General features: G+C 43.3%; 2 protein-coding genes across 2 annotated transcripts in view; one reads left to right on the plus strand and one right to left on the minus strand.

Annotated features, from left to right (window-relative positions):
* The window catches only part of LOC120981452 (sorting nexin-6-like), a 24,702-nt gene extending 15,497 nt beyond the window's left edge, over positions 1–9,205 (minus strand). The window contains exon 1 of the mRNA XM_040410991.1: positions 9,140–9,205. Within this exon, the coding sequence (XP_040266925.1) occupies positions 9,140–9,205 (66 nt within the window). The remainder of the gene's footprint in view (positions 1–9,139) is intronic.
* A 44-nt stretch (positions 9,206–9,249) lies between these two features.
* The window catches only part of LOC120981453 (polypeptide N-acetylgalactosaminyltransferase 16-like), a 39,026-nt gene continuing 35,960 nt past the window's right edge, over positions 9,250–12,315 (plus strand). The window contains exons 1-2 of the mRNA XM_040410993.1: positions 9,250–9,268; positions 11,742–11,863. Of these exons, the coding sequence (XP_040266927.1) occupies positions 9,250–9,268; positions 11,742–11,863 (141 nt within the window). The remainder of the gene's footprint in view (positions 9,269–11,741; positions 11,864–12,315) is intronic.

The raw sequence follows: 12,315 nt of genomic DNA on the forward strand, positions 1-12,315 counted from the left end.
CGGGCTTCCGGGCATAGGGCATTTGGATAGGGGTTATCTTGATAATTTATGTGAATGTACCTGGAAGAAAAGCTGTAGATATCAGATAATCAGGGGCAGACATTGTCCTGTACTATCGTTCAGTAATCCTAGTGTTGAACACAGTAGTCATCTTCTTTAACCACTTCAGCCCCCCTACCTTAAACACCCTTAATGACCAGGCCACTTTTTACACTTCTGACCTACCCTACTTTCACCGTTTATTGCTCGGTTATGCAACTTACCACCCAAATGAATTTTACCTCCTTTTCTTCTCACTAATAGAGCTTTCATTTGGTGGTATTTCATTGCTGCTGACATTTTTACTTTTTTTGTTATTAATCGAAATTTAACTATTTTTTTGAAAAAAAAATGACATTTTTCACTTTCAGTTGTAAAATTTTGCAAAAAAAACGACATCCATATATAAATTTTTCTCTAAATTTATTGTTCTACATGTCTTTGATAAAAAAATAAATAAAATGTTTGGGTAAAAAAAAAAATGGTTTGGGTAAAAGTTATAGCGTTTACAAACTATGGTACAAAAATGTGAATTTCCGCTTTTTGAAGCAGCTCTGACTTTCTGAGCACCTGTCATGTTTCCTGAGGTTCTACAATGGCCAGACAGTACAAACAGCCCACAAATGACCCCATTTCGGAAAGTAGACACCCTAAGGTATTCGCTGATGGGCATAGTGAGTTCATAGAACTTTTTATTTTTTGTCACAAGTTAGCGGAAAATTATGATTTTATTTTATTTTTTTCTTATAAAGTCTCATATATTCCACTAACTTGTGACAAAAAATAAAAACTTCTATGAACTCACTATGCCCATCAGCGAATACCTTGGGGTGTCTTCTTTCCAAAATGGGGTCACTTGTGGGGTAGTTATACTGCCCTGGCATTCTAGGGGCCCTAATGTGTGGTAAGTAGTTTGAAATCAAAATCTGTAAAAATCTGTAAAAAATGGCCGGTGAAATCCGAAAGGTGCTCTTTGGAATGTGGGCCCCTTTGCCCACCTAGGCTGCAAAAAAGTGTCACACATGTGATATCTCCGTACTCAGGAGAAGTTGGGCAATGTGTTTTGGGGTGTCATTTTACATATACCCATGCTGGGTGAGATAAATATCTCGGCAAAAGACAACTTTTCCCATTTTTTTTATACAAAGTTGGCGTTTGACCGAGATATTTCTCTCACCCAGCATGGGTATATGTAAAATGACACCCCGAAACACATTACCCAACTTCTCCTGAGTACGGCGATACCACATGTGTGACACTTTTTTGCAGCCTAGATGCGCAAAGGGGCCCACATTCCTTTTAGACATTTGGATCCCAGACTTCTTCTCACTCTTTAGGGCCCCTAAAATGCCAGGGCAGTATAAATAGTCTCCCTGTAGTCTCCCTTTCCGCTAATTTCAATCTTTCATGGACTCAATATGCCCCTCATGGAATACCTTGGGGTGTCTTCTTTCCAAAATTGGGTCATTTGTGGGGTGTTTGTACTGCCCTGGCATTTGAGGGTCTCCGCAATCATTACATGCATGGCCAGCATTAGGAGTTTCTGCTATTCTCCTTATATTGAGCATACGGGTAATGAGATTTTTTTTTTTCCGTTCAGCCTCTGGGCTGAAAGAAAAAATGAACGGCACAGATTTCTTCATTCGCATCGATCAATGTGGATGGAAAAATCTCTGCCAAAAAAAAAAAAGGAGGGGAAAGGCATCTGCCAGGACATAGGAGCTCCGCCCAACATCCATACCCACTTAGCTCGTATGCCCTGGCAAACCCGATTTCTCCATTCACATCAATCGATGTGGATGAATAAATCATTGCCGGGATTTTATTTTTTATATACAAAGTGTTTGCCAAAGTATATGAACACTGCCGCCTCCTCAGCTCATATGCCTCGGCAAACGTATCTTTTACTGCAGAGGAGAAATCTCGTCTTGCAGCGCCGCATACACCGACTTTTGTGTAATCTGACAGCAGCGCAATGCTTCTGTCAGAATGCACATCAGTGCTGCAGCTAGTCGATCGGTTGGTCCACCTAGAAGGTAAAAAAAACAAAACAAAAAAGAAAAAACCAGGCCGCAAAGCAATAAATTTATTAACTTTATAATAACTTTTGAACAGAACATATAAACTTTTGAACTGAACGTTAACTTTTTTGCTTACCGGTGATTAATTTTTTTTATTTTTTTACCTTTATAGGACAAACCTCTCCTTCCCCATGGGACAATGTGCAAAGCGCAAATCGCCCAAAGATGTGGCGAAGTACATTATGCACTTTATCCCAGGTGAAAGGAGAGGTTTGCAGCAGCTGTGAGTAAAAGGGCCCTAATAGCCCTGTGTGCCTGTCCTGTGAGATGCAATCCCTATGCTAAGTGTACCTGTGTGTGGTACTTCCGGAAACACTCTCCAAAGCATAGGGCAGGGTGGTCAGGGCAGTCAGGACAGAAATAGCGGGTGTCACGCCTTATTCCACTCCTGCTACAGACACGACATCTTTTTCGGGGTGACGGTTGGGTTGAGGTACTAGGAACGACACTGGGGAAATGTCGCTCGTGTAGACGGCTAACTACACTGGTGGTTGGGGCCACGGAACCTCCTGGATACAGGAGGTTCGCGATGATCTCTTCCTGAAATTTGAGGAAGGATTCCAGCCTTACTGTAGAGAACAAAACTATTGTACATCGCCAATTGAATCAAATATACAGACACCTTCTTATACCAGGGAGCCAACATCTGGTCATTGAAGTCCACCCCCCCATGAGCGCATTATAGTCGTGGACTGAGAGGGGCTTTTCAATGACACGGGTTGCCCTTTCAATTTGTATTGTCGTGTCTGCGTGAATGGAGGAGAGCATGTAAAACGAGAGCAATGTCACGCTTGTCTCTCCATTTCACCGCGAGCAGTTCATCGTTACACAAGGCAGCCCTCTCCCCCCTTGCAAGACGGGTGGTAGCAAGCCGTTGCGGGAAGCCCCGGCGACTAGGTCGCACGGTGCCACAGCAGCCAATCTGTTCTAGGAACAAATGCCTGAAGAGGGGCACACTTGTGTAAAAATCACCCACGTCACTGCGGCGGGGCGGGCGTGGGTGAACGCACGTGTGGGCGACCGATCAGGCCTGATCGGGCAAACACTGCGTTTTGGGTGGAGGGCGAGCTAAGGTGACACTAATACAATTATAAATCTGACTGTGATCAGTTTTGATCACTTACAGATACTATAAAAGTACCAATGCTGATTAGCGATACGCTAATCAGCGAATCAGTGACTGCGGTGCGGTGGGCTGGGCGCTAACCGATCGCTAACTACCTAACCAAGGGACCTAAACTATCCTAAAACCTATCAGTCAATACCAGTGAAAAAAAAAAGTGACAGTTTACACTGATCACTTTTTTCCTTTCACTAGGTGATTGACAGGGGTGATCCAGGGGTTAATTCGGGTGATGGGGGTGATGGGGGTGATCTGGGGCTAAGGTGTAGTGTTTGGTGCTACTCACTGTGATGTCTGCTCCTCTGCTGGAACCAACCGACGAAAAGGACCAGCAGAGGAGCAGACAAGCCATTTAACACATCATATTTACAAATATAATGTGTTATCTGGCTTTTCATTCGATTTTTTTAAAAAATCATCAGCTTGCCAGCGACGATCATTGGCTGGCAAGCTGATGACCCGACTCCCCCTCTAACTTTTGCCGGCCCGCGATGCGCATGCGCGGGCCGGCTTTGAGCTAAATCTCGCGTCTCGCGAGATGACGCGTATATGCGTGACTCTGCGCAGGGCTGCCGCCTCCGGAACGCGATCCTGCGTTAGGCGGTCCGGAGGCGGTTAAAGAGGAGCTGTTCCCTCTCCTGACATGTCTGTTTCAGTAACCACTGAACTAACAATTCTGAAGCAACTATTCTTATGAATCTATGTTGTGCCATTCCTCTCTTATTCCTACCAGAAGTGTATGAATGAATTGCCATCACTGCCCTAATAGCCTATCTAGGTGTTACCAGTTGGGGGTTTCCCTACACGGTCTGATATTATCCAGTCTGTGCGGCCAGTATCAGACAATGCAGGGACATCCCCCAACTGATAACATCCATCTGAACCTTTATTGCAGACTGCTGGCAATTCATTCATAAACTTATAGCAGGAATAACAGAGGAATGGCACAACATAGTTATATGAAAAGAATGCTCTAGAATTGTTATTGCATGGAGAATGTAAGTAGTTGCTAAAACAGACATGTCAGGAGAGGTGACAGGTCCTTTTTATAGTCTGAATGTCCTGCTTCTAGGAACCAACAGATTGTATGCAATATCACTTGAAGTTTAAAGGGGTTCTGCACTTTGTTAAACTTAAACTAATGATCTATCCTCTAGATACCCGGGACCCCCGCCGATCAGCTGTTTGAGAAGGCCGTGGCACTCCAGCAGTGCCGCGGCCTTCTCACTGTTTACCGCTGGCCCAGTGACGTCACGACTAGTATCACTGGCCTGGGCGCGGCTAAGCTCCATTCCCATGAATGGAGCTTAGCCCCGCCCAGGCCAGTTGATAAAAGTCTCGGGTGTCGGACCCCCGCCGATCAGAAGCTGATGATCTATCCAGAAGATAGATCATCAGTTTAAACAAAGTGCAGAACCCATTTTAAGTCTAATGCCTCTTGTTAACAGACCTTCAGTTCTCAGATGATGGCCGGTACGAGGGGTGTTCAGTAAGTTATCTACCCCAGCATGTTCTGTCGGTGTTAGAGACCAGAGCTTGTCTGTGCAGGTTGAGACATGCCTGGACATGCAACACAGAGTAGCAGTTCAGTCTGATGAAAGCACTGGAAGTGACAGGATGGCAAGTGCAGTACTGTGCAGGTCTACAAAGAAAGTAAGGGAGCTTCATTCCGTGATTAAATTCCTTACAAAAGAAGAAAAGAAGCCGAAAGAAATCCATGAAAGGATTGATTTCTGTATATATATAGTAATGATGCACCTTCCTACTACCAAGTTAAGTTTTGGGCCAAGCAGTTTATATGGGGGTAGGGAATAAACTGAAGATGACCTCCGTTCAGAGCGAACTGTCGAGGGATCTTCAGAGGAAATGTGCCGTAACGTGGAGGCCATGATTTTGGAAGATCGTCGGGTCAAAGTCAGTGTTATAGGTCATGAAGTAGACATTTCAGTTGGCACAGTTCCAGTATCATTCATGATGTTTTGATGATGTCAAAGGTCAGTTCCCGGTGGGTGCCTCAAACACTTGAGCAAAAAACTTGTCGATACCAATTTAGTCAAGAAAATTTAGACATGCAGGAGACTTCTATTCTAAAGTTATTACATGTGATGAAACCGGAGTCCACCACCATGATCCTGAGGCCAAACAAGAGTCCATGCAACAGAAGCACAAGGGGTCACCAACTCCAAAGAAAATTTGTGTGCAGCAGTCAGCTGGAAAGATCATGTCAACAATTTTTTGGGATACAGAAGCTGCTTCACGACAATGTGCCAGCTCACAAGTCTCGCAAATCACAAGGTGCTATCACAAACTGAATGCAGCTTCATGGAGCTTAACCATCCACCCCTACAGTCAAGACCTGGCTCCCAGTGATTACTTTCTCTTTCCGAACCTGAATAAATTTCTGCGTGGACAACAATTTCCTGATAATAATCAATCAGACCTAAACTGAAAGGAAACCCCAAATAGGGGCCTAAATTATCAACTCAAAATAAATCACAGGTGCCAATAGCCAACAACTCTTATGTGGAAAAACCCAAGCACCACGTACACAAATGTAGCCACCAAAGTATATCAAAACGTATCTTTATTTAAGACCAAAATATAAAAAACATGTATCACTTGTTTGTAAGGCAAAGACAACACATACACAAGGAGTCTACCAGCAAAAGAGGGTCAGAAGTAATTGTACATAATGAAACCGTAAATACATTCAGGAATAGGTGAAGATAAAAAATCAGACCATATGGTTCACCCTCCTAGATAAGAAGATGATCAAGATCACATAAATAAAGTACAGACCCGGTTGATGGCACCTCCAAAACCCTGACATTTGTTTTGCGTCAGCTTCCTCAGGGGAAATTTCCTGATCATAATGCAGTCAAAAGAGGTGGTAACAGGGTTACTGCAGCAGTAAGAAGTCTTCTATTCTGAAGGCATCTGATCACTGGAGGCAAGTGGAATAAGTGTGTTGAATTGTGTTTAAGGAGAACTATGACATAGTGGGAATAACTGGCTGGATGATAGCTATGACTGGATGGTTAACTTATAGTCTGTTTGAAAAGGATCATCAAGTGAGGGACATGAACATGTGGAGTCACTGTGGGTAGAAATACATGGAGGCAAAAACAATAATAAAATATTGATTGGAGTTTATTATAAGCCACCTAATATACCAGAGTCCGCAGAAAATCTTCTACTAAAGGAGATGAACGAGGCGGCAGATCATGAGGTTGTTATTATGAGCAACTTTAACTACCCAGATATAGACTGGGAAATTAAAACATGGGCTCCCGTAAACGCGACAGACATAGCTGAGTTGGTGAGGGTTCAGAGGAAGGCAACTAAAGTAATAACAGTAATACAGTGCCAAGAAAGATTGTCAAAATTAGGATTATTCACTTTAGAAAAAAGACAACTGAGGGGAGATCTAATTACTATGTATAAATATATCAGGGGTCAGTACAGAGATCTCTCCCATCATCTATTTATCCCCAGGACTGTGACTGTGACAAGGGAACATCCTCTGCGTCTGGAGGAAAGAAGGTTTGTACACAAACATAGGAGAGGATTCTTTATGGTAAGAGCAGTGAGACTATGGAACTCTCTGCCTGAGGATGTGGTGATGGTGAGTTCACTAAAAGAGTTCAAGATGAGCCTGGATGTACAGGGTGGGCCATTTATATGGATACACCTTAATAAAATGGGAATGGTTGGTGATATTAACTTCCTGTTTGTGGCACATTAGTATATGTGAGGGGGGAAACTTTTCAAGATGGGTGGTGACCATGGCGGCCATTTTGAATCCAACTTTTGTTTTTTCAATAGGAAGAGGGTCATGTGACACATCTCAAACTTATTGGGAATTTCACAAGAAAAACAATGGTGTTCAATGTGCTGCCCATTGTGTTGGATTGTCAACGCAACCCTCTTCTCCCACTCTTCACACACTGATAGCAACACCGCAGGAGAAATGCTAGCACAGGCTTCCAGTATCCGTAGTTTCAGGTGCTGCACATCTCGTATCTTCACAGCATAGACAATTGCCTTCAGATGACCCCAAAGATAAAAGTCTAAGGGGGTCAGATCGGGAGACCTTGGGGGCCATTCAACTGGCCCACGACGACCAATCCACTTTCCAGGAAACTGTTCATCTAGGAATGCTCGGACCTGACACCCATAATGTGGTGGTGCACCATCTTGCTGGAAAAACTCAGGGAACGTGCCAGCTTCAGTGCATAATGAGGGAAACACATCATCATGTAGCAATTTCGCATATCCAGTGGCCTTGAGGTTTCCATTGATGAAGAATGGCCCCACTATCTTTGTACGCCATATACCACACCATACCATCAATTTTTTTGTTCCAACAGTCTTGGAGGGATCTATCCAATGTGGGTTAGTGTCAGACCAATAGCGGTGGTTTTGTTTGTTAACTTCACCATTCACATAAAAGTTTGCCTCATCACTGAACAAAATCTTCTGCGTAAACTGAGGGTCCTGTTCCAGTTTTTGTTTTGCAAATTCAGTGCGCCGATCTGGGTCATCCTCGTTGAGATGCTGCAGTAGCTGGAGTTTGTAAGGGTGCCATTTCTAGCTAATATCCGCCGAAGGGATGTTCGACTAATGCCACTCTCCAGTGACATGCAGCGAGTGCTACGCTGTGGGCTCTTGCTGAATGAAGCTAGGACAGCCACTGATGTTTCTTCATTAGAGACAGATTTCATGCATCCACATTTTGGCAAATCCAACACTGAACCAGTTTCACGAAACTTAGCAAGCAGTTTGCTAACTGTAGCATGGGAGATGGGTGGTCTCGTAGGGTGTCTTGCATTGAAATCTGCTGCAATGACCCGGTTTCTGCGTTCACCAGACATCAACACAATTTCTATCCGCTCCTCACGTGTTAACCTCGGCGACATGTCAATGGCTGTAAACAAAGAGAAACTTGTAAATGACTCATGAAAGAATAAAGTTACGTTAAAACCAAGCACACCATTGTTTTTCGTGTGAAATTCCCAATAAGTTTGATGTGTCACATGACCCTCTTCCTATTGAAAAAACAAAAGTTGGATTCAAAATGGCCGACTTCAAAATGGCCGCCATGGTCACCACCCATCTTGAAAAGTTTCCCCCCTCACATATACTAATGTGCCACAAACAGGAAGTTAATATCACCAACCATTCCCATTTTATTAAGGTGTATTTGGCCCACCCTGTATTTCTGGAATGTAATAAGATTACCGATTATAGTTACTAGAGGGATCGTTGACCCAGGGAGGTATTCTGTTGCCTGATTGGAGTCAGGAAGGAATTTTTTCCCTCTAAAATACAAAAATTGTCTTCTACCTCCAAGTTTTTTTTTTTTTTTTTTGCCTTCCTCTGGATCTACTTGCAGGATAACAGGATGAACTGGATGGTCAGAGGTCTTTTCTTTTTCAGCCTTTTAAATTATATTACTGTGAAGTCAAGGGGGATTACATTGAAAAGTAGCAAGTTCAGTTGTCTCAGAACATTTTGTTTTCCTGTTCAGGTAGATAACTTATTGAACACCCCTCGTATTCCGGCCAGGAGCTGCAGTTACATTACCATGATGATTATGGTGGTTTTCTCTTGAGAAGACTGTGAAAGTATTACAACCCATCAAAAGTAAAGCAATAGTGGTCTACAGAACTGGGATGTTATGTCTTCATGGGCTTATCCTCTAATGCCAAGAGCTACATATTGATGGAGTTTCCTGAGGACATGCAGAAAAGGGGTGTTTGTCCTCAGACATAAAAATGTCCCTTTTGGCAATTGGGAATTTAAGATGTAGAAACTGTATCTAATAATATATGTAGTACATGCAGTCATCTTCGGTGCTTGTGGCTGAATAATGAGCAAATACGAATGTTCTCACTTTGCTGTAATTGTTCCAATCTCTTGAGGTGGTTTCATTTTGATAGAAATTCAGTTCCTTTAGCATTAGCTCAGTGTCCTGTGAAAGTACAATCTAATGGGCTATGCATGATGGAAAGTGTGATGAAGCGTAATCTATAGGAACTGCTATATGAGGCCTGAATACCATCCTCTGTGCTTAGAATATAGATTCATGCTAACAAAGTGCTAATGGGGGGAAGCTTTTAAATGTGGCCTGATGTGTTTCTCTGAGCATTTGGTGAATTCTGTCAGTGTTCATGAGTTGCGGTATTATGTTGGTTCCAAATAGAGCATTTGATCACATTTCCTGGCCTCCTGGTCCTGTAAGTATTTGAGCAGCATGGAAAAGTGGTTGTCTGACTTCTAATAACATTTTGCAGTAACTGTGCTAAAATAATACCACTTTTCTTCCCTGCCATCATCTTCCTGGCTGCAGTGGTGACATCCTGTACACACCATCTTACAGTGTAGCCAATCACTGGCCTCAAACGTGTATGGCACATGACTGCTGAGGCCAGTGATCGGCTGCAGAGGTGATGCTGTGCATACGGGACATCACCGCTGCACCCAGTAGAACAAGCACTGGTGGGGAGAAATGGAGTGCGGCACAGGAAGTGGCAGGGGAGAAAATAGTGAGTAACACTTCTTTTGTTATTTTAAGACATTTATTGTTGCTATCAAAGTTTTATTGGAACCCAGACAACTCCTTAAAATGCATTTACTTTGTGAGATTATGGTTTCTTAGTGGTTTTACTGTGAGATGGTAAAGTGGATTACTATACTTGACAAAGGGGGCTCTATGAAGGGACTGTGTAGTAGTTACCAGAGGGGTTTATAATCACCGTGTAAGGCCGCATTCACATATGCGATGTGAACTCCGGCAGTCTTTTCTGGTGGAGGAACAGACTGCCGGAATTCAATGTATCCAGCATAGATTCTGGCTTTCAGCCGGACAAAATATATACCGCTGGAGCAGACTTCCGGAGTTCACATTGCATATGTGAACCCAGCCTTATAATGTATGCTTTCTAATAGCTTAAAGTGGTTTTCCAGGTGGTAGTACTGGTGACCTATCCTCAGGATAGGTCATCAGTGTCTGATCTGTGGGGGTCTGGCTTCACGTACCCCCGCTGATCAGCCGTTTAAAGAGGCTGCGGTGCTTTGGTGCCTCCTTCCAGCATACCAAGCACAGTGCGATCTATTTGAATGTGACTGAGATGCGCCTAGGCCTTGTGACCGACAAACGTAAAGTCACTTAAATAAAAAAAATCTGGCACTCTATTAGATGGAAACAGTCTTTATTAAAGGTGCTCCAAAATGTACATTAAAAAATGGCCAACGCTAGTGTTTCGGTCTCGTAACTTGGACCTTGTTCACGGCCGAGCAGAGCATGTGCTTACAGGAAGGAATTTGAAAGTTCAGACAGATGCTCTACGATGTCATGGCACGTCTGTCTGAACCTCCACGTCCCTTCCTGTCAGCACATGCTGCACTTGGCCATGAACAAGGTCCAATATATAGGACCAAAACACTAGTGTTGGCCATTTTCATGTACATTTTGGAGCATCTTTTAAAGACACTGGTTCCGAGGTGTTTTGATTTACGTAATTATGGATTACTCCTATCACTGAGCACCGACTAACCTATCCGGGGTGCCCACTACTTTTTGCATATTCGAACATGATATCACTTGCCTAGGAAGAGGCCACCGCGTTCACCGGAGCGCTACGGTCTCTTCAAACAGCTGATCGGCAGGAGTGGTGGCAGTCTGATCTGATACACATGACCTATCCTGAGGATAGGTCACCAATATTAAAAACTTGGATATTAAAAATAAACCTTGCCACCCTTTATATTGGCACCCGCCTTACACTATACACAACAAAAACAGGAATCCCCATACTGAGGGTGGAGGCATGCAAAGTCATCCTTTCTCTCCTTAGCGGCTAAATATGCATCAAGAGCGTCCATACAGCTTGAAGGTGTAAATTATATGGATGTTCAATTGCTGTTGGCCTCTGGTGGTGGTAAATCTTCTATGAGAAGAAGATATTGGGCATGTTTAAATGCTCAACCCTTCTTTCTGCCAGCTTCATGTGTTGTGGAGAGTTATGAAATGCATATAAGAAAGTCTGTCAGTCCCACCAAAATCGGTGGGCCTACTTTGCTCTTTGTGTATGGGCACCTTAATGGTTTATTCAGCAATCCGATATTGGTGTCCTATCCGAGCCATTAATAGTAAAATCCTGGAATAACTTTTTAATACTTCATGCACACATCCTAGTATAGAGCTGTACAGCCTCCCTGGGCAGCTGCACTGACTCTGTTACTTTTAGAGGAGAATTTATTTGTATATACACCATCTAATGAAGCATGTCACAAACCTCATTAGCCATCCGCATAAAGTGAAAGGCCCAATTTACTATTCTGTACAAAACAAAGCTGTAATGCAGTCGTGTGCATGAAGCCTGCCTGATGTGTACAAAAGTATGTCTTACAGCTTGCATGCAGCAGTCCTTCATCAGTGCAAGGTTAGGATAAAGGAATGCTAAAAACTTGACTTTTCATTTCTTGGCTTTTAGGACTGATCCGTTCACGGGTTCGAGGAGCTGAAGCAGCTGTTGCTGGAATTCTCACTTTTTTGGACAGCCACTGTGAGGTCAACAATGAGTGGCTTCAGCCTCTGCTTCAGAGAGTCAAGGAGGTGAGTTTCAAGCAGAGATGTTCCCCCGCTGCTAAATCATTATTAAAGAGGACCTGTCACTGCATTTTTATTCAAAAACTAGTACTTTCTGCTTTAGTCTGCCTTCATCAGATGCCATCATGCTATTTTTTTTTTCGCATTCCACCCTGCTCTGTTCTCCTCAGTGGACATCTTCCTGTTAATGCAAGATATCCCAAATCTCACGAGAACAGCCTATAGATGCAAGTAATTCCTGACCAGCACCATTTTGACCAGAGAAGATGTGACAGACAGAAGAGAAGAGGAACCAAAGATCCGAGTGCTGCATCTTTGGACCTGAGCTCTGGATCTTTGGTTCCTCTTCTCCTCTACTGTTTCATCTTCTTCTCTGGTCAAAATGACATTTGTCGGGAATTTCTTGCTTCCATAGGCTGTAATTGCTAGATTTGGTAAATCTTGTGAGAATAGCTTGT

The sequence above is a fragment of the Bufo bufo genome, chromosome 11, assembly GCF_905171765.1.
Source record: "Bufo bufo chromosome 11, aBufBuf1.1, whole genome shotgun sequence".
NCBI lineage: Eukaryota > Metazoa > Chordata > Amphibia > Anura > Bufonidae > Bufo > Bufo bufo.